The 23,093-nt window shown below is 37.1% G+C and overlaps 2 protein-coding genes across 29 annotated transcripts in view; one reads left to right on the forward strand and one right to left on the reverse strand.

Moving 5' to 3' along the window:
* Positions 1–12,465, forward strand: part of MYBPC3 (myosin binding protein C3) — an 81,330-nt gene extending 68,865 nt beyond the window's left edge. Inside the window, exons 29-34 of the mRNA XM_088145677.1 lie at positions 568–763; positions 4,535–4,674; positions 7,060–7,219; positions 8,505–8,641; positions 9,401–9,587; positions 10,459–12,465. Of these exons, the coding sequence (XP_088001803.1) occupies positions 568–763; positions 4,535–4,674; positions 7,060–7,219; positions 8,505–8,641; positions 9,401–9,587; positions 10,459–10,469 (831 nt within the window). The 3' untranslated portion in view covers positions 10,470–12,465. The remainder of the gene's footprint in view (positions 1–567; positions 764–4,534; positions 4,675–7,059; positions 7,220–8,504; positions 8,642–9,400; positions 9,588–10,458) is intronic.
* MADD (MAP kinase activating death domain) overlaps positions 11,342–23,093 on the reverse strand; it is a 99,815-nt gene continuing 88,063 nt past the window's right edge. For all 28 annotated transcript variants that reach the window (XM_088145675.1, XM_088145672.1, XM_088145676.1 and 25 more), the window contains 2 exons: positions 20,695–20,741; positions 11,342–19,357 (listed from right to left, as the gene is read on the reverse strand). In XM_088145675.1, the coding sequence (XP_088001801.1) occupies positions 19,250–19,357; positions 20,695–20,741 (155 nt within the window). In that variant the 3' untranslated portion in view covers positions 11,342–19,249. The remainder of the gene's footprint in view (positions 19,358–20,694; positions 20,742–23,093) is intronic.

Genomic DNA, 23,093 nt, shown 5'->3' on the forward strand with positions numbered 1-23,093 from the left:
TGTGAAGATACATGCCATGCTTACATTACTTATGTTAAAATTTTTATCTTCTGAAGGATTTGACTTTTAAAGTGTCCAAATGCATAGATGCTCTAAAAATGGGGGGGGGGAATAATTTTTCAAGTTCTTTATTTGGTAAGGAAGAGATGAGCTGAAGGAGAAGAACCAACCTACTCAGGATAATTCCAGCCTCGCTCTAATGAAAGAGGATTTTCTGCTCAATTGTATAGATTGAAACACACATTATTTAGCAGACTCTTGACTTTTGGACACTCACATGTATTCCATAATGGCTATGAAAAATTAACATCTTCCTGAGAAGCAGCAGGTGCTGCTGAGGACTGGTCATTTTGTAATAAGACAATTAACAATGGTTTTTTGATGGCTTCATTGTAGCTATATGTGAGGGTTTTTTGTACTGAAGAGTAGAAAACACACAGGAAATAAGCCTACATGGAACAGCTGAATCAGAAACAGGAGATTCTCATGTAGGGCAGGAGATTAATACGCCCATGTACTCAAAGTCAAATTTGTTTCCAGTCTGACCATTTTTCTTTCCTTTCACAGGGTAAACCTAGACCTAAAGTTATCTGGAAAAAGGATGATCTGCTAATAGACTCCGAGGACGTGGGAATTCGAAACAGCAACACAGATACTATCCTATTTATCCGAAAGGCAGAGCGTCACCATTCTGGAAAATATGAAGTAGAGGTGCAAATAGAAAACATGAGTGACAAGGTCACAATTACTATGCAGATTATGGGTAAGATATTGCTGGGTAAAAGATTAATTTTATTTATTTAAAGCATTTATATCTCACTCTTCACATGGAACAACTTGTAAAATTTAGCTCATCTGAAATCAAGCTGGATTTTTTTTACCAATCCTTCTGCAAAATATATTTAGCTGTAGCAAGGCTTCCATCAATAATTAAGTCTGTTTCCCATTCCTTGTTTTGAAAAATATTTTCATAATGCTTCTGAAAAGGGTGATTGAGGAATAGGAGAAGAGAGAAAAGCTCACCTTTTAAGTATAGACTTAAAGTATGGTCCATTGGATTGGAGCCTCTGTCGCTTGGTGATCTAATCCTTTGAGCATAGTCCCAAGCTAAGTTAGAAACCACAGCAGTTGCTTTTGTTAGAAGAATGTCAGAATTTCTGTGGTGGATTTTACAACTGACCTTAATTCCATCCACTAAACCTACAACTACTAATACATAGAAAATTTGGGACAGCATGGAGAGTTTTTCAAGAACAATGAAGAGTGAGAATGCTCATCCATTTATAGGGGCAGCTATCACAAGATCCATTTGAATTTTTGTCTCAGGAGCTCCTTCTATGCCTATGACAATACAATCAGCCTTTTTCTCTTTTTTTCCTCACACAGAGAAGATGAGGTGAGGTCTTATTTTTGGAAGAATGAATTCGATTCCTATAAAATACTGTATATCTGAAAGAGTAGCTACCCAATCTGATATTTTCAGGATTAATTATTGATCATTTGAAGAGTTTAATGGACAGTTGACTATCTCTGACAGGTATCCAGCTAAGGAAGATTAATGGATGCATCCAATATCAGGGAGAAAGAGGGAGAGACCAGAAAAAGGTAGTGGCAAACCACTTGTATGCTGCTTCAGAAAAGACTACATGTCCCTGTAGAATCCAGCAGTCAAGTGACACTCAAGGAAGACTTTTTTTTTACCTTTACTTTTGTACATTAAAAACATGATAGGCCCAACCAAACTTTATCCCCTTTTGAGGGATAGAAAAATGCCTTCCAACTTCTAATTTATCACTGTAAACTTCCAAAACAGGCTTATGACAGGAAGTTACAGTGAAAATTGGAGCAGGATGATGCTTTGTTTAGTCCCCTCTCCTCACTGGAGGAGATATCTGGCTCACTCTGCCTCGAGTGCCAGGTGTCCTAGCATTACAGCTGGATATCAACACCAGATTGAAGATCCTAAATATAGGGCAGGAAGATGGCTTGGTGAGATGCCACCACAAAAACATCTTCAACTCTTTTTTAAAAAATTACTTTTCTAGAGGAAGAAAAGTTTTGTTTGTTTGCTTATCTGTTTTGGTGCAAAACTAAGAGAGCAGAATAACGTGCCCCTTCCTAACTGGCAGATAAAGAGATGTGTTCATCTGTTCCTGGTAAGGCAAGTTGTGATTGTCTCACAGTCATCTATGAGTACTATAAACTCACCAAAATGTTAATAGGCCAGTTGCAGGTGCCACTTGGGAACCATAAATTGTCTGAATAATCTCCCTAGGCCCAGCTTCATTTTCATAGTAAGATCAGAAGGCTTTGGTGAAGGGAACACTGGTTATCTGGAAGCCTTCTATGGTACACTGTAGCTGATTGCATATTTTATCAGTGTAGGCTGATACAGCAGCTGAAAAGAGAGACCTCACCATTAGTCTGGAAGGCTTTTGCCTGGTCTCCTGTAAAGGCTGTAATGGGGACATCCTTACAAATATTTGAAACAAACATCCAGGTTAGTTTGATTGATTGATTGATATAGTTGCTGATCTTTAACACAAAGATTGTACAATACCACTACTGAAAGAGTTCCACTGGTTAACAACTTGTTTCTGGCTTCAGTTTAAGGTGTTTTAGAGACATTTATAATAAATCAAAGATACTTTGGCACAGTCTCTTGGAGATAGATAGATAGATAGATAGATAGATAGATAGATAGATAGATAGATAGATAGATAGATATATTCCGTTCAATTGTGTCCAATTCTCGGAGACTGCCTGGAGTAGGCCCTGCAGTTTTCTTGGCAAGGTTTTTTCAGAAGTGGTTTGCCATTGCCTCCTTCCTAGGACTAAGAGAAAGTGACTGGCCCAAGGTCACCCAGCTGGTTTTGTGCTTAGGCGGGACAAGAACTCATGGTCTCCCGGTTTCTAGCCTGATGCCTTAACCACTACACCAAACTGGCTCACTCTCAGATATATACCTCCCAGTACGTTACATTCTAGGAAGTAGCTGCTACTGCAGTATTTAAATAAATCGTTTTCAGCAGTGGTTTTCATCCATCTGAAATGTATTAAATCTAGATCCTGAGTTAATTTAGAAGGATTTCTCCCAGCCAGTGGCTTTGTTTGTCAAGCTTTCTTGTCCAGAATTCAGCCATAAGTCAGCCTGACTTTACATGGATTTACTTGGCTCCTCCCTTGGCAGAAGCCCTACAGACTGGATAAGAATCTTTACTGCAACCAAAAAGGAGCCACATGAAATGTTTGCCCATCGCCACGGTAAAGGTGCTATTGCCCTCTTCTACCCCATGGAGGTTTCCACCCATTACATTTTCTTACCTGACCTTCCCATGAATTAATGGGCACTTTGCTCAGTACTTGATGGCCCTCAAGCTGAGCAGTTGTTGAATGCTTCTCTAATTACCATCTCTGCCTGGGAACTACTCTTGCCTTAATTCTCACATCATCTTCTTACCCTCTATGGTAATTTCATGTTACTACGTGTATGTCCTCACTGCTGCTTCCTGAGACTGGGAGAATGAGGAAGGGAAATGATAGAAAGGGCATCTAATTGGCCAATGGGGCAGTGCAAAATCTATGGTCCAGCCCCTTTCTCATAATATCCTCTCTCTGTTTCCTTCTGCAGTGAGGACAAAGAAAAGAACTTGGAGACTATGCTAGGAAGAGGGCAAAGGAATGATAGGATGGTGATAAGACATTAGAGTGCTTTGGCTACAGGAGCCAAGAGGCAGGCAAGAACCACTGATGGTTATCCCCCAGCATTGCAAAACTGTTTTCTCATTATTTCTTCTAGACCATTTTCCCATTGTAGTTATCATGACATTAGTTTTTTGCTATCTTTTTTTAATTGATTTTAATGCCAGTTCTCCAATCTCTCTGAATTGCAAAACACACTATAAATTAATACCTGTCTGCAGTCCCAAGCAAGGTTGTCAGCTGTTGCAGATTGCCAATTACCATCTTTCTCACTGGTGATTTCCAGTAGAAGCTGTAAAGTCATCAATAGTTCATAACCCATTTCCCTTTCAGAACTGTTTTTAAGTAATATGATAGTATATATGCATATTAGTATAGTATATTTTACAGTGGGAAATATTAATTTCTATTTTCAGAGAACGTATGCATGTAAAGCATATTTTCAAATAAATAACTAATGGAATTCAACCTCCCCCTAAAACATGTTGAGGAAAAGTATTCATCTCTTTAAACATCACTCACTGCTTTTCAATGATTAATAGTGAATATCCATGGATTTTGAGGAAGGGAAAGTTGTTGTTGTTTTTCACCTCTCTCAGTTGGAATATGAAGCCACTGAATATATATTTCACATCTATATTTGGTAGGGTAATACTGCAGGGAACAAGTTTTGTTGTAGGAGAAACATTGGATGCAGAGGCCTCCTTGGAATATATTGGTACATTAGGTTGTTTAAGTTGAACTCCACTTGTATCACGTCTATGTAAAAACACCGAGGAACAGATCCTGATTATGTAACAGCTGGTTTTGTGTGGTGGGTTTCTTTCTCCAGACAAGCCTGGTCCTCCTCAGAATGTTAAGATTGTGGACGTGTGGGGGTTCAATGTTGCACTGGAATGGACGCCTCCCCAGGATGACGGCAATTCTCAAATCACAGGGTACATGGTCCAGAAGGCAGACAAAAAAACAATGGTAAGAATCATAGGCTGGGTGAGGGTACATCCATCCTAGGACTATGTATAGTCAATTCATACTTCCTGTAATGGTATGTGGGAGTGACCTTGGGAGACAGGAGGGAGAGCTAAAGATTAGACAACCAGCATGTAAAAGGTACCTCAGCCCATAGAAGGAGGGACGGCATGGGAAACGTTTCAGAAGGGGCCTTCCTAGTTCTCTGGAGAGTAAAAGGAAAGGAGGGGAGAAATACTCTCAGTCTTGGAAGATTCTGTTAATGTAACCTTACAATAAAGGTGGAGCTAGTACTCCTAGTTGTGCTTCTTGTTGGGACTACCTCACAGGGCTAACACTTCCTACAAGCGTGATCAATTAAGGTAGGATAATAAATTTGTCATCATTTCCACAATTAGAATGTGGTTTGTTTGGGGATTTCAAAAAAGTATATGGTCAGTATTTATATGAAAACGACTTCTCCCTATATTAAATCCTTTAGACTAATGATATATAAGTAGAATATAAGCCACCCCCCTCCTTTTTATGATCATCTGTGGCTATGCTAGAATTCTGAGAAACAGAGCGATTATAATTGCTAGGATCACAATTGTTGCGTTTCCAAACATAGTTGCTACAAGAATTCTGGTTCACCTGCCAACTACTCTAATGGAGCACTTGGCTAGATTTCTCCACCTCTGTGGGTTAATCCAGTGTTTTTCAACCTTGGCAACTTTAAGATGTGTGGACTAACTCCCAGAATTCCCCAGCTAGCCATGCTGACTGGGAAATTCTGCAAGTTGAAGTCCCTTAAAATTGCCAAGGTTGAGAAACACTGGGTTAATCATTAGGCTAAAGGAAGTGTTGTCCTGGACTAGCTTCTCAGGGCAACTTATTCTATGAAAAGAAGCCTGCTTCCATCTTTCAGTGTTTATGGCCAAGAAAATCCCAGCTCTAACTTACTATTTGTTAGTTTTTTAATCATGGAGAATGCCAGAAATGATTTGACCTCCTGGTTCATTTTTATCCATAGTTTGGTATATCTCCCTAAAACAGTGTTTGCTGCCAGTAGAAAACTCGTTGAGAAACCCAGCCTATCTCTGATTAGGCCATAGCATATTCTGTCTTAAACAGCAAAAGTTCACTATTTTTTAACACAGGTCTTTTAGTTCATAAGCATCCGCTGAAAATCAATTAGGATTTTTAAAATATATATATATATATAATCATAATTCATATTATGTTTAGATTGCATAATAGCTAAGGGTTACATTAATCTTGCACAGTAAAGTAGTCTGCTATTATTGCAAGGAGGAAAAGTGTAACCCAGTGTTGTTATTTGCTTAGCTACACAGCAAGCAGGAAAAGGAAAGAAGCAGGGAGAAGAGAAAATTTGTGTTGATTACAACTTCATTCATACAGTTTTACAGAAATTGCATCTGTTTTGTTGAATCCACTTGGATTTTTTCTTTTTACAACATCTTTGTACTCCAAATACTTACCTAGGCATAAACATCATTTCACTCAGTAGTACTTGTGGGTGAGTAAGGATCAATAGTTCTTTAGTTTCCTGCAGAAGACAGAGGAGCACAAATGGAGCAAATAAGAAGCAAGGGGATGTCTTTTTCACAGGTTTTCAAATGTTGATTTTTAAAATTGAGTTTAAGGATAGATGGCAGTGTTTACTAATCTCCAAAAACCCTTTAAAAAGACTGAGTATAAGGTGCATTGTTCGACTGTACACATATCAGTTTGTGCAGAGATCCCTCCTCGCCTTCTGCAATGCATAGCTGTCCATTGTATATGCTAGGAAGGATCACTGTTAATAATATGCCATAAGGCAATTGTATATTCCTAGGTATGCTCTATCCACTTACATAGCCTATATTTTCCTCTGAAGCAAAAGGACTCCCCATATGTAGCACGTAGGTTAAGTGGATTGATCAGATCTGACTCAGGTTTGTCCAAGACGGAATGGGAACATTGGCTGATTTCCTTCAGGTGGCAAATAGTCTTTGGCTAGCTAGGCTTGCCTCTGTGTGTGGGTACACATACATACACTACCCTCTTAAACTCTATCTGAAGAAATGAATAGGCCTGTATCTTTTGATTGTGAGAGAATTTCTGTGTGTTTTTGGTACCAGCATGATGTACTGTATTCTGTTGAAGGTGAAGTGATTATATTTATATTCACAAGAGGGCATTTATATTTGCCCTCTTACTGCACATAATCCAGCTTCCTTGTGTGTGTATATGTGCATTGTCTAGACAGACACTGTAGCTGGCTAGCCACAGGGCCCATTATGGCTTCATCCAGTTCTGCTGTCTATCGTCATGTTTGTGTCAAATACCAGTTTTTAAGAAGATGTTATCATTTTAAGGTTCAGCAGACTGTTTTTGGTTTTCCAGGAATGGTATACTGTTTTTGATCACTATCGGCGCACTAACTGTGTAGTATCTGAGCTGATCATGGGAAATGAATACTATTTCAGGATTTTCAGTGAAAACTTGTGCGGGCTGAGTGAAAATGCTACCACCACCAAAAACTCTGCCTACATTAATAAGACAGGTAACAAAGAGAAATTATACAGGCACTTTCCAACATTCTCATTAAAAATGATCTTTGTTAATGTTGAAGTCAAAGTAAGTTGTCAGGTATTCTATGAGATGTTCACAGAATCTTTGCTATTCAAGCCAATTAATTTTGGAAATAGATAGCATGTTCCACTATTTAGTATTCGACATATTGATAGATGACATATAGTGGCTTGTCCAAGAATTTCCACACCAGCATCTATCAAGGAGTCTCTGCCATCTGCCACTGAAATCCTGTTTGGAGCATCTCTAGGACAGAGTCAGTTCAAATGGACTGCAGAAGAACATACATAATAGCAAGCAATCTGCTCTTTTTGCTAAATCTTCTCCCCCACAAAGCTCCCCAAATAGATTTAAAAACAGCACTGTGCAAAATTTGACAATATTTAATAGCTAAAGTCCCATGACAGTTAACATTTGATAGCTGATGTGCAAAGAATCTTTTAAACTTAAAGCATCTGATAGGTAACATCCAATGATAATTTGCTTTCCCTAATTGAAGCCATGCCAGTCAGATTCAAAGCACTGTAAATGTGAACAAGGTTCACCTCTTTGTAGATCTTGTATGTATAAGGCACATATGTGCATAGGTATATTTGTTCCCACTATTTGAGCATATGTTAGACTCAAAGTCAAGTTTGAACAAGAAACCAGACTATGGAGTGGTTCAAGTCCCCAAATGACTTTGTCTTTTGTAACATGCAAACGGGCATCCTTCATCTATTGAAGGAAAAGAAAAGCAGCAGAAAGCATCAAAGGACACCTAGGGCACAGAAAGGGAGAGTGTGCTATTCTAGGCAGATATAGGGAAGGAGAAAAGGAGGAGTGGGGTAATATTGGAGTGGAGAGAAAGAAGGGAAAGAGCAAAGAGTCTCTTCTAATGCAAGGGAAAGGAGACCCGAAATGAGAAGGAACAAGACAAAGTAATACATTAGATCTGGAAGTTGGCATTCATCCCAGGCTTCTCTCCTACCATGAAATTCCTTAGCCCCTTGACCAGTTCTAGATAATGACAATTGGAGAGTTTCACTAGTATGATAAGAGGGTAAAAAACACAAGAGATTGCTTGCTTGCATAAAATGGACCACATCTTTCAGAGACTGTCTTGTGTATTTCTGAAGCCAATCAGCATTACTGTTATCCTGTTTTAAAATAGTTCAGCTGGACATTTTGAATGAATATTTTAAAATATGAGCATGATTGAACCAGGACATTTCCTGTTTGGTTTCCCCTCACCCTACCTCTTGTTCATGCTGCAGGAGCAGTTTACAAACCACCTAACTACAAAGAGCACGACTTCTCTGAAGCACCAAAATTCACCCATCCACTTTCAGATCGCTCGGTAGTTTCTGGGTACAATGCAACACTCAGCTGTGCTGTCAGAGGAAGCCCAAAGGTACATCCTACCCGTGGATTCTTAATATACATAACCGTGGTGGGAAAATTACCGCTAATATGGTCAGGTGCATAGGGCATCATCAAATCTAAATCAATATATTTAGATTTAGAAGCAATAGAAAATACTGACGAGAATTCCAGCTTGTAAGTTAGTCCTAGAAATAGGGCAAGGACAGTACTGTCTCGAAGCATAAATATTTCAGCATTTCAGGATAAGAACCCAGGTGAGGAATTGTATAATATAGGATGATTAGAAACTCTGAGAGGCTTGAGTCAAGATGAGAAGGTCACCTCTGAAATAGGAAGAGAAATTAAAAAAAAAAATGGGGGAAGGCAGAAAACCATAAAACGGCATTATGATATCACATCTGGGTGGATATGACAATAAAGAAGTCCAAGTCACCTGCAAAATCAATGAAATCCTCATAGAAGGGAGAAGATTTGGTAAGAATGTCTTCCTTGTTTCTTATACAGCATGCTAATCTTGCCAGTGCATCGAGGAATGCATATGGGCCATCCTTTAGGGAATTTCCCAAAGTTTGCTTCTCCTCATCTTTAGTAGATACAGATGTTTAAAAGTTTCAAGGACTTAACGTGTGTGAAATACTTCTTGAGGCAAACATGTTTGGGTTAAAAATGCATTTCAACCTGCTTGAATTTCTAAAGCAATCTCCAAGGTAGCAAAATAGATGCCCTTTCCTCTTCAGAATGACCTGCTTCTGCTTCAAGCTTATTGTGTTGGTTTTCATAAACACAGCCCAAAATCTTCTGGTTCAAAAACAACATGGACCTTTCCAGAGATGCCAAGTACCGCATGTTCAGTAAGCATGGAGTGTTGACTTTGGAAATCCGCAAGCCCAGCCCATTTGATGGAGGCATTTATACCTGCAAGGCTGTGAATGAATGTGGTGAAGCAGAAATAGAATGTCGACTGGATGTTAGAGGTACTAAAGAGGACTTTTTAGATCTATTACTTCCTAAAAGATAAGGCGTTGGCTTTGTACCTTTTAAAAAGGGTTAACTGCACAGTTTCAGTCTCCTCTGTTACTTCCATGTTCCTTCTAATGACCATATATACTCACAATGAATGATGTTTGGTTAATTAGGCAGTAGACTAAAATACTATGGAAGTGTATTACTCATTGCAGACCTTTGCTTGCAAAGCTTTATTTAGCAATGGTCCATATGGGTTTCCTATGCCAATTCCAATCCAGCGAGAAATGAATTTTAAGGCAAGGAAACAGACACACACTTTATGGCTGCCCTGTCTTTCCATGTTCCAATATGCATTCCATACACTTTCTTCCATAATTTGCAGATGAGGAACAACATCATAAACTCTGCCACTTATGTTACTGTATATTATGTTATATTACATTAGCTAGTTAATCTCATACGGTGGCATCCTGTAGTGTCCTACTTGTATAGCAACATTTTTTATTACAGGCACAATGACACCTCATACAGATTTGCAGTAACAGAACTGCTGCTGACTTCACATTGCTGTATCCCATTTCTGTGCAGGGAAACTGATTAAAGGGTTAAGGCATCAGGGCAGAACAGATCAGGAGCACGCCAAGCACGCGAGTCCTTGACCACAAGCATAGCATGTGACTGCGGCAGAGTAAGGGCAGCAAACCAACCTATCTTCAAAACACCAAACAAAAATTATCCTAGAAATACAAATGCAACAGCAAGTGGGAAATCATTATTCTCAGCATATTAACATAAATAGACAAGATTTACTGTTAGCATACATGAACACGTGTACTGATGTTTCTCACCGCTCTTTCTTACTTATTTTGTTATCTACAGCACCACAGTAAAATTCTAAGCAACTGGCTGTCAGCAAGTCCAGGTATGGAGCCAAGTTGTTTTGTCAAATAAAAACAAAAATGGAAATTTGGGGAAAATCAGAAGAGGCAAGCAACATAAAGGAAAACCCAAGAGAGGCCTGTCAGCCCCTCAAAGCTCTAATTATGTAGCTTCTGGATGCCAGAAATGCCACTCATCACTCCCGCTCCCAAGGAAATTGCAGAATGAACTCATTGCTTAATTCATTTCCTGATGCGGTTTCAGTCTCTTGTGCTGCTTTGCTCCCAATTTTTAAGACTGTTATTCTTGATAAGAGCTTCCACACGCTCCCAGTTATATACATGGCAACTAGCAACTTTGTAACTGTTACTGATGGTTTTGCAACGATAGACCCTGTTTGACCACAAGCAAGGTACGTGAGATCTATAGACAGGAAATCTACAGCAAATGCAGTCAAGTTAAAAAAAAAAAAACAGCAATACCAACAACAACAACAACTTGGGAATGAGACCAATTGCAATATTATATTGTGATTTAGTGCATATGCTCAGGCCTCACATGCAAATAATTAGAGTGTAATTTTTCAAACTCCTGTTTTTTATTGTGTGGCACTTATGGCAGATAACTGCTCTACATTCATTAACAGGCTATGCAAAGGCTTTGCTGTGCATGGGAGTGTCTACAAAACATACATTTTTCAAATCATTAGAGCACTTCTGCCATCTGCAACCTTGCTCGATGGCTTTGGAAGCAGCTAGGAAAGCCTCGCAAAGGATGTGGCTGTTCTAAGAATTCAGTCAGAGGTGCTCCACATTCCTTGTGAAGCGCCTCTTTTGATGACCTTACGCACCCCTCCAAGAACCAGTTTTCTCCCTGTCTTTAAAAACTGATATCTAAGAGTTGGGAGAAAAAAAAAATTGAATTGCAAAGTAAGATCAGGGCAATTCTACAAGACAATGTTTCACCTGCTGAGTCTAAATTTTTTGACAAACACCCCTAATCTAGACTATTTACATTTGACTTTTGCCAGCGTAGGTTTCACTTTTTAACCAAATGAATGGGGTTTTTTTTCTCTGAGTGTAGAGTTTGAATTCAGCAATAGCAGCTTTTTGCATTATGGCTGAACTGCAGAGACACATTCCTTTAGGAAAACCACTTGTTCAATAACAAACAATGAGAGATAATAGAAACGTAAGATACTGCAGTGCAAATATTTAAATTTAAAAATTAGAGAGTTCTAAATCCTACTAGGTTAACTTGAATAGAGTAGATTTTTATAGAAAGGAAAGCTGTATGGGAACGCTGGGGCTATTATCAGACATGGCCATCAATACTTTTAGGAAGTAAATTAAGACACTACCCCACTTCTTGGATCAGCGAACATCACTGGGCACTTTTTATCGTGCCCCAACTTCCTCCTGCTGCCACAGCAAATGGTTTGCTCAAAACTTTGCCCTCATGTGAGGAGACAGGAAAGACCTGACATAATGGAAAGTACCTGGAGATTTTGGGTTCAAGCGCTCCTTACGAGGATCTGAAGCCACCCCTGGTATTGCGCTAAGCCCATAATCAGATACCTACTAGTCTGGAAGAAAGCCTCAATGATCTCAGGTTTAGTTATGAATAAACATGTAGGGAAACGTGCTGTTAAGGAATCAGTCCTTAGTCTTCCATTCATAACTGCAGTTTGAAAGCTTCTGGTTTATAGTGCCATGCATACTAAAGTGTAACATTGTCTTGCAGCTGTTATTCCATTTTCCAAAGTCAATTCAAAAGTTATTTTGCAATAGCATCAGAAACTGCTCCGTTCCCTGTTTTAACACACATACAGAATGTATTCCCTGCATATTTAGAAAGTAATATAAAGCATGTATAAAAGCTAATATACAAATATAAAACATCAAAAATGTTTGTTCCATTTTCCAAACACAACTCCGTATCCTTATTAATGAAAATGTATTGCTTCAGCATAAGGAAATAAATAAACTAGTAGTTTCTGCTTTCAAATGTGCTTTTCCATTCCTTCCAGACTAGAGTTATTTTCCTAGGCTATGTTTGTGGTTTCTTGATGTATAAGCACAAAAGAGGGCTACTTCAAACCCATAGTCCAAAGAAGGAATATGTGGTACCAAATCCCTACTTGAAATTATGTTAATAAAGGTGTGCAAATTTTGTTTTGCTTCCAAGGGCTACATGAAACAATAGCTCAGGGTTTAGATGCCTATTATGGGTCTGTTGAAGATTATTACTTCTTGGCTGGCACTATGTACAACCTCAACTGGTGTCTATCCCAGACCGCTGCCCACCCCTACCCCCTTCATCCTTCATCTTTGCTCACTACTTTCAGATACACATAAATCAAGAGAAGAGTTTCACTGGCACAACACAGGGAAAATAAACCAAAATATGATGGGTATGCCCCATGATGCAAGTCTTGATTCAGCAGAATTAGTAAAATATGTAATAGCAATATGATGCTTTGTTATTAGGTGGGAAAGCCTACTACAAGTGATAGTTTCATTGTAAGTGTGCCAGATGCATAACAGAAAAGTACAGCAAACCCATGCTCATTAGGAAACATTCAGCATTTTTCAAGACTATATACAGTAAGTATGCATGTGTGTGTGTGTGTGTAGTGTGTGTGCGTGTGTAAAATAAGTTGTGTTGTGTAATGTAAAGAAGTTCCAAATATTTGTCTTTTTTTTCTCTCTTTTCCTCAAGCTGGTGTAACTGATGTCTACCCAAAAGTAGGTATACAGTATAGGAAACTACACTTGATAGGGTGTAAAAGCTTAATAGGGCATGTTGTGGTGGCTACAGCAGAGGATTCAGTCAGAGGTTTTGCAGCTCAGCTCAGCTCAGCTCAGCTCAGCTCAGCTCAGCTCAGCTCAGCTCAGCTCCTTCTGTTCCCATTTTAGCTCAGTTTATACATATGGAAGAAAGAATCCTTAGTTTAAACTTCCTTACACAGTCACTTTTAGTCTGGCTGTATAGAAAAGTTGCTAAACGAAGTGGACCAGATATTTAGAAAACAAAACGATATAAGTATACTAACATAATGGATCAAAAATGCTCTTTAATAACATCAACTGACACATTAGAGTCTTAAAAACAATTTAGAGGAAAACAATCTTTCAGATCAAGTTGCATTATTTCTTTGCATTCAGAGCCTTTTAAATGCTACATCAATGAACTTTTGAAATTACAGCAAAGGGATGTTTTTTCAAAATCACCATGCAAATGAATGCATATTAATATATCAGTTTAAGCAAAATGCTTAGCATGTTGAAAGTATTATGTGTTTCAAAACTTTTAGAATGGCTCCAGCTTTTGGGGGGATTTGAAAGTATACATAGAGTATGGCTATGGTGGGGAAGGAAAGATTAAGCCATTTCTGTCGAGAAGTAGCTACTCTTGTGGGAGAGGAAGGAAGGACTTATATTACAAGAAATACACATGATTGAATCTCCTCCTCTGAGCAGGCTACTGGGAAGTGGGGAAATTTAACCCTCTTCTTGTGCTTTTCTCTGCATCTAAATACTTTTCCCACTCAAAGCTTCTGTTACTAACCCTGCAGGAAGACAAAAAGTTACCTGAGGTTCATGCCCTGGGACAACATAAATCAATATGATTTAAAAATTACAGGATTTTTTGGTCACTAACACTAAATTAAATTTATTATCACGCATATTAAACTATACTGTGCACTTTTTAAATTTTTTCAAGGTTTTTTTTTTTTAAAGCATGTGGGAGGAGAGACATAGTAGAGCTAAAATATAATCTAAAGTTGGATTTTCTTATCTGTAGATATTCCAGTGATAGATAATATTGGTATAGTCCTACTGTATTTCTGCCAAGGCACCTTCTTCCTGAATATTGGAAAAAAAAATGGGGAGGCACACGCACACGCACCCTTCTGAATATAGCTACTAAATTGATATTGGCATGAGAACATCCAAAGAATCATGGTTCCAATTTGATAGATTTTTTTTTTAGATTAAGTGATATGAGTTCTTTAGAAAAAAGAACTCATCCACTTAATCATGTCTAGACATAAAGCAGAGAAAATTATCTTTGGTTTCACCAATGTGGGAATTAAGTACCTGAAAAAAAGACAGGAAAAGTTTTGAGTTTGGAAGAAGAACAAAAAGAATTGCGAGAAAGATATGTATTCCTTAGCTGTGGCTACTCATTGGCCTTTGCTAGAAGTCTAACCAAGGTTTTAAGATTAATGATAGCTTTATTTATTTCCATAAGTCTGAGGAATTCAAAATATTGTCATTTTCCTGTTTCCAGAAAACAATTATCATTAAGACAACTATTGTATACAACACAGACTTCTACATTTCAGTTTCAATTGCTAATATTTTATTTTCAGTTATTAGTAACTGTGAGTGCTTTATTGGCACAGCCTTATCCCTGAGATCAAGCATTCAGATTAATTTTCTCCCCTTTTCCTGCAAAGAAAAATGACAGTATTAGCCTTTCTTTTGAATTTCTCAATCTTCTTGTATACATCTAATGTTCCTGGAATGAGGGCATGTTGCTTTCAAATGACTACAGTATGTTGAAAGAGTTCAAGATGCCTGAAGTCATGCAAATGTCAAAGTTCAAACTAACAACAGAAGATCTATTATCTTTGTGGATATTTTTTCAAAGCAGCTGTTCATCTCCAGAAGGTTCTATAACTAACATTCCTCACTAATTTTCATATTTTTAAAAATAGTAAAGTTCTCTAGGTCTGCTATGTTGCTATGGCCTTTCTGTAACTTGAAACCTTTGCAAAAGGATGATGTTTTTAAAGGTTGCAATCATAAACAGTGACTTTTATTTGTACAAACATGTTTTAGGATTGTACTGCAAAATCAAAACAGAAAAAAATCCTTCCAATACTTTCCCTTTCATTATAAGCAAGTATCATAATCACAGCACAGTAACAATTAATGTAAAGCATAACACTGCAGTCTCAGCACAGGGGCTTCCAGTCTCCATCTATATATCCAAGTGGGTGGCCACAGAAAAACCAACATGATTTTAAATGAAATAATGTTTATTTGGTCAATGACCAGCAAAATTTGAAAATATACAACACAAAAGTAAAATCAAATGGGTAAGATAAAATAAATAAATAAAATGAAATACTAGCATAAAAAGGCATCTATATAATAAAAATGTAACATACTGTATGCTACGATAATGGTCCATTACCTTCCTGCGCAAGTATAAAACTAAAATATTATGATCTATGCCAACATGAATTTAAGATTACAATCCATTTCATTTTAAGAGGAGAATCCACAGACGTGAAAGTCCCACTAGTGATACTTTTAAAAAGCTAATCAAAGGGCAGGCATTTATTTTAGGACAACAAAGCAGCTCAGTAAGAGGCCCTTACTTCTGAGGCCCACAACACAGCCTGAAATGGCAAAAAGTAATGAAGAATTAAGATTTTTTTGCGGCCTCTTTTGCAGTTACTCTTGAGCTTTAAAGGAATGGCAAGAAGCAAAGTAACCGAAATAGTTGGTCTAAAAACAACCAACCACTTAAGATAACCAACCAGCGAGTAACTAACCATTTGCTAAAAATAATGTATAGCATGGGAAGGAAAGAGAGAACAGAGACAACCAGGATCCACTATGCTGAAAGAGGAAAAAAAATAGTAATTCAAGGCAAGTAAGCTAAGAATAATTATTTTCTTCATTACGATCAACAGTTATCTTAGAATGAACATTAATACGAGTTATGATGAACCAGGATGATGTTTATCAAAGTAGTCTAATGGAAAGCAGTAACTATACATGATGGACGTGGCTTTTATTTTTATGTGGCGTTTTAGTTGATCGATAGCTACATAACTTACTTCATGCTGAAGTGTTAAAAAGTTACAACTGGCAGAGGGCTAAGAAATAAAGTGGGCTTACAGGCTGAGGCCTTGTCTTGCTTTCCTTATGCAGGTTGAAGTAATTGGGTAGGGAAGGTTCGTCCACAGCAGTAGTTCTGGGAACTAGTTCTGGAAACTGAGTGCTTTGAGGAATTCTTCCATCATGTCTCTTTTCCTGTCACAGAGCGGTGAAAAAGCTGTTTTGGCAATCTCTCCCACTGGGGCAGCTCCCACAAATGAAGAAATGGGAGGAAAATTTGTAGGAAAAGGTCCATACCCGAAGCTCATAGGCCACTCCACCTCACTAATGAGGCCAGAGTTTCCATAGCACTGCACTAAACCATGGTTTCTTAAAGTGTAGTCTGAGGACCACAGGGGGTCCCCCAAGACCCTCTCAGGGGTTTGCAAAATCAAAATTATTTGCCAGATATTGAAGATATCTGCAAAAATTTAAAACAATATCACTCTTATCATTATTATTTATTTAAAAAGTTTTTTCATGAACAGTATTTTATGTTAATATCTAATGGGTTTTAAATTGTTATGTTACATCCTTCAATAAATAAATATTTTACAAATGTGTCAATTTTAATTTTTAATATGGCAAATATCGATAAATATAACCCATATAAACAAAAGCACTTTTGGGGTCCTCCATAATTTTTAAAAGCGGGAAGGGGTCCCGAGAATAAAAAGTTTAAGAAACACTACACTAGACTATAAATTGAATCACTATCTCTTTCAATTTCTGCACACTGGCCTAGATAGGCTTAATTAAGTACTTTTGTTTCAGACCATCATCTGGCGAAAGAAAAAGTACTGAGAATACATAATTTGACTTTACCTAATGCAATGCTTTTCTTTTAAAATGAAATGAGTAGTGAAAATAATAGAAATAGCAACATTTTGTAACCTTAAATAATTTACCACAGTACCATTTTTGTAGCATATAATTTATTTGCATAGTATGTCATAGTGGGTCAGAGATATAAAATGGCAAGCAATTGAATCCCATGCCTATTCACAATTTACTGAACTGCTATAGGGTGAAAAATGTAAGAAGATATGACCATTTCATTTCATTATAAATGTGAAGGTGCTATGACACTAAATTTATGGGAATCAGTCCAAACGCTGAGTTATGTTACCCACTTTACCTCTTACAACTCCCGTTCTTTAAACCCTAAAACTGCAAATATATAATACTTTTAAAGTGTACACACAATTACACACATGCGCGCGCACACAGCCTTGATTCAGCAGACCTCGATGCAATGGACTTTTCATGGAATGGATGAATTTTCTGCACCAATTGTCCGTTTTATAATGACATCATTAAGCGGTAATGAGGTGCTTTTATATTTAACCAAAATCTGTGAATAATAAATAACCCTTCCTCCTAATTAGTCCATTAAGTGAGAGTTCATTATACTTTTTAGAGATGGCCTCTTCAGTTTTGGTTTTATCTGAAACTAAAAGTCATCCATAGGGCTAATAAGGTTTCACAAGAGGCAATAGGGGTTTAATTGTATTTTATTTTAACATTCAGACAACTGTACACTTTTCTATAAATATATGTGGTACTGAAATATGTACATTTCTTCCCCCCGCCCACCCCTTATAGTGCAGTCTATTCAACAGTCATACAGGCTAAACTGTGCAGAACAAGCCCAATGCTTCCTAAAGGCATATTGCCAAGAAATTTTATCACTTCTATGGTACTCCAACATCAGCCAGAGCAGTCTGCCAGACATTCTACAGTTTAATATCTACTGTAGATTTTCTCCTTCAAGTACCTTGGTGTATTTTTGCATTAGAGTCCAGTATAGTCCATGAAAAGTAGAAAGACAATTCAAACATTCATTTTTCAACCTACTTAAAAATTGTCAAATGGAAATTTACCAGGAAGGGAAGATTCATTACACAGTAACATTTTTTGCCTTTTGTAAAATAAACATGAATAGTTTGACAAAAGCAGTGGCTAAAGCGAGACTTGAAATGAGAATATACAGTGCTACTGATACATTTGTGCATGCTTACAACTTTTTAATAACTGGATGAGTCTCTGATAGTGCACTACACGCACACTCAGGCTTCACATGAGTATCTCATACGTTCAAGCCAATCATACGGTCTGGGTTTTGGTGGCTTTTCTCCTGTCCTTATTTAATTCTATACACTTATCATAAAGAAATCTATTTACGTCTATGAGTATATACTAGTGAACTGAACAAATAGAATGTCGGCCAAATTGTTGCCTCCTGTTTAAAACAGTATGTACAGTACATGCATACTGATCATGAGACCACTATATAATCCCTCCTGCATTATGATCTTTAGCCATTCCTTTGATGACACAGTGACAGAAATTATGTATCTCAATCCCCAACTCTTGATATGGAATGGGTTGAAGAAGTCTATAAAAGGGCTATTTGCAAGGATTCTCTAATGACAAATTTAGGTATGGGAAACAAGAAAGGAAATAAGAGTAGATCATCTCAACAGCAGCAACAATGGATGATCCAGGCAACAGTGGGTGGCTTGCACAGTGCACACAATGGAACATCTGAAACAGAGGGTATATGCCTATAAATTAAATAAACAATAGTACAACTGCTGATAAAAAGACGTGAATATCATGTAAGCCACTCATCTTGGCAAACTAAACACAAAAGAGAAGATGATAAACAGAATGCAAATGCTTGGAAATGCTAAGAAGAATAACTTGAGCACTGGCCTGAATGTGCTTATGGAAGCTTGATTTCCATAAAGGGGATCTGCAAGGTCATATACACAAACGAACAGGATCATGTACAAACAGTTTTCGATTGAAATGGTCACATGAGCTTGTATAACAGCAAAAGAAAGGAGGAAATTGCATGGCAATGCATTTCCGAACAGTAACGTTGATCAGCTGGACACTGGACGAGGTGGTTTGCTTTTGCTTTCGGCCTCTTTCCCACGAACCGCAGCCACATAAGAGAAGAGACACAATACCGAGTAGCAGATCTCATGAGCCTAGGAGACATTAGAAAATAAGGTAATTAGATCCTGGGCAGCTGTTTTTATATGTAGATGTAAAGATTCCTTACACCTAGAGCAAGTATAAAATGAAATGCAATGATGAGACGTAATGTCTTGCTGTGGGCAATTCATCCATCTCCACCACTGATAGGAATAAGCAGCACACACCATATTATGCTTGTATAATTAAAGTGAAATGAGATGTAACTTTTTTTTACAGTTGAATCAGTCTGGAAGTACCTTCACCTGCACTTAATCCAAATAGAGTTTACTTCCCAAGATTAAATTCTAAAAGCCCATGTTGGCAGTAGAAACTGTTAAAAGAGAGGGATGGTGAGAAGCTGAGACATGAACCATCATGGAGTTTGCTGATACGTGCTCATTATCATTTCAGCTGAAAAGCTGGGGGAAGATATTTTCACCCTCCAGTTCAGGGAGCTATCAGGAACCATCTTTTTATATGACAACTTTCTTCCCCCTAACTACTTGACTTTATAAATATAATTGTTAGTTACCAAATACTCTCCTAGTCTCCATTCAATCTCACTGTTTGCCTTCCCCCATCCCCAAATCCTTTGTACAATAGGATATATAACTTTGTACCTTTGCAATGTAGGAATGTAATGTTTAAAGGAAGTATTATCTAAATTTCACCTACAAATGAAATATTGTACATATATTCTAAATGTTACGTGAAAAGTATCTTTCTTATATTTGGTAGTAATCCAAATATACTGTTAAATATAAATCTTTTTCATCTTTCTAGTATACTTTCACAGGTACAATAAACAATTTCAAAACAATTAAAATACCTTATTCCATATACTATGGCTATAAAATAAAAACAATAGTTTTCATTTTAATTCAGCAGCACTTTCGGGTGAGAATTATGAATATATTTATGCTCCCAATGAATCTGTGATGTGCATGTATATTCAGGGTTTTTAAAAGTAGACAAATTAAGTTATATTTATTTTGCTAGTTTAAAAAGCATCTAATTTCTGAACAATGGGATAGAAAAACAAACTTTTAATCACTGGTAGTTCTGTTGCCATGTTAATTAAGTTAAAGAGTTCAGTATTTGAGATACATCATAGGCATAACTCTTGCTTTATAGCTCAAGCAATCTGATGAAATATTAAGCTATCAAATTCTGTTGTACTCTCTAAAATTATTAGCCTTGTGTATTCCTGCAGTTCTTCTATTTCTATTGTATTTTTGTTTAAATTGGTCATAAACGTATTACCTCAAAATCTAGATAAGAGGCTTGAATGCTAGGCATGATAACAAAACCTTTGAAAAATAAGCAAAAATCATAGTAAATTACTTACCATTGGCGTCTTGTACTTGTGGCTCACCACTTCTTTAGTTTCAGGAACTAAAACCGGACGGGCAAGAGACAAAACAAAGAGTTCAAAAAACGAGAGGAAAAAAATGAAAGGAATAGCATAATGTTCCCAAAGGTGAGGTTAAGGGAAACATAGAACAGCTGCAGGAAAAAAGCATTTTAACTAATTCTATATTCTTAGATGGTGATAATTCACTGAAGTCCATAGAAATACAAATAATTTAAAGTGACCAATATTTAAGGAAATGTAGTCATTTGGGCTTCCTCCGAATGATATGTGATTTTTTTTACTTATGTGTCCTAGTAATTCTAGTATAGATATTTCGGGTATATATTTGCCAAATTCCAAAAACTTCTCCACCCCATTTATACTAGGAAACACCAGCAACTATTTCCCAATGTAGAGGAAATACATTGACAAATAAATTAGAAGAACTTTACTTAGATACATAAAAGTTCTATTATGTTATCAATGAAAGACCAACTTCTAAATCCCCTTAGTGTGAGAAAACAATCTCCAAGGAACAGGTGTTCTGCCCAACAGACGAAGAATATTCAAAGAGATCTACATTCTAAAGCCAAAACAGAAGCACAATTCTGAATCCTTTCTTTGCTAAGTAATTTTAATCCATTTTAGCTTTGTTGCTTCATCATTTAATACCCAACAGGAAAACACATCCATTTTAGGAAAGGAAACCTGATCATATAGGGCTGGATGGGGAAGGATGAGTAGAATAAGTATCTTAACCACCATGATATTACCTAGTAAGAGAAAAAATTAGCAGTCAATCTATGAACAATTGACTTCAATATATGTGAAAAAAAATGCAAACAAAATCCAGACAAATCCTTTTTATATGAGAAAAAAAAATGCTACTGGGGAGATTAAATGCAACATAATAAAGATTAAGCAATACATACTAAGGATGACAGGACTCTATTAAAGAAGAATGAGACAATAAGTTGATATTATATGAAATCAACATTTTGGAAAACTAAAAAAAAATCCATCTGTATAAAGTACGTACATGATCAAGAATGTAAAATTCAGAAAACTGGAGAAAAATATCTTTTGTAACTATTTTACTCATTAGTATCAAATCATTCTGAGACTAACTCTGTATTACCCATAAATGATTACAAAAAGAAGCACACAAATATTACTTTGCAGTTAGTATGCAACTTTAAAAGGCAAACAGGTCAATCAGACAAAGTGGCCTTAAGAGGGAAAGACAAGTCAGAATAGAAAATGCAAAATCTCTGACATTTAAATACTATTTTAGAAGGGCACCATCATGCTGACTAAATCTACCCGCTATAACCTCTCTATAAAGAAAAAATTAGAAATAAGGTTGAAAAAGAATTCTAAAGTGTTATATAGAATAAGAACAATAAAATATTACTAGCACACAAGAATTAAAAAGTGAAGCTCAGAGGAAGGATTGCCCTCTTCCCCTTCCCTCCAGAATTGCATTTGATTTCTGATGCTGTTCAAATTAAACAGATTAAAAGGAAAATAAACACAAGTGCATCTTGCAGTCTCTTGCCCTGTGAATGAGCATACGCAGTACTAGCAAAGCATAGGCTTCAGGGGACCACATTACCTGCTGGAGAATGAAGGTTTTCATAGCAGCGATGGTGAAGGGGCCACAGTAAAACTAAAGCACAAGTACATAGCAGTAACTCAAATTTCAGAGCTAAGGGCCTGATGCTTCCTACTTTTTGGAATAATTCCTCTCAACAGAGCACTCCAACTCAGACATATATCAATTAAATTATTTAAAACAACATGATACTTTATACCAATTATAAGATCTTAGCCTTACCCATGATAATTTGGGTTTCAGGGTCTATCTCTTCGATATGACATAGAGAAGCTACATTCAGATTTAACACAGAGATGCATAATGTATCCAAACTTACATTACCACAACTAAGAACATTGGACTTAATTGTGTCCAACTGAGTTACAAGGCCAGTTGCCAGAAACAAGCATGTTTTATATGAAATCAAAGTGATGGTCCACTAACTCCTGAATAGCAAATGACCAAAAAGCTACTGAGAACTATTAATTGCCTAGCAGGGTTGTCAGAAAGAGGAATATAAAGCAACCAAGTTCAAGGGAGGGAGCTCACTGAGCAAGTGAATAGAGAGGAGGACTAACAGGAGTTTGCCAATGGAGCTTCACAGGAAAGGGAAAATACTTTAACACCAATATGTGTTGGCTGAAAATATGTGGTTTCTGCTGTGGTCTAAATGATCTCAGTGATGGATTACTGACCCAAGATAGATTGTACCACATAAGGACTGGTAAAAATGTGTCCAACCAAAGCACATTGAATTTGATTAGGAAGGTTTTAAATGGAATCTTGTGGAGGGTAG

This window comes from Python bivittatus, unplaced genomic scaffold (assembly GCF_059951505.1).
Source record: "Python bivittatus isolate LINGU-HERP-01145 unplaced genomic scaffold, Pbiv_v1 ctg000480_np1212, whole genome shotgun sequence".
NCBI lineage: Eukaryota > Metazoa > Chordata > Lepidosauria > Squamata > Pythonidae > Python > Python bivittatus.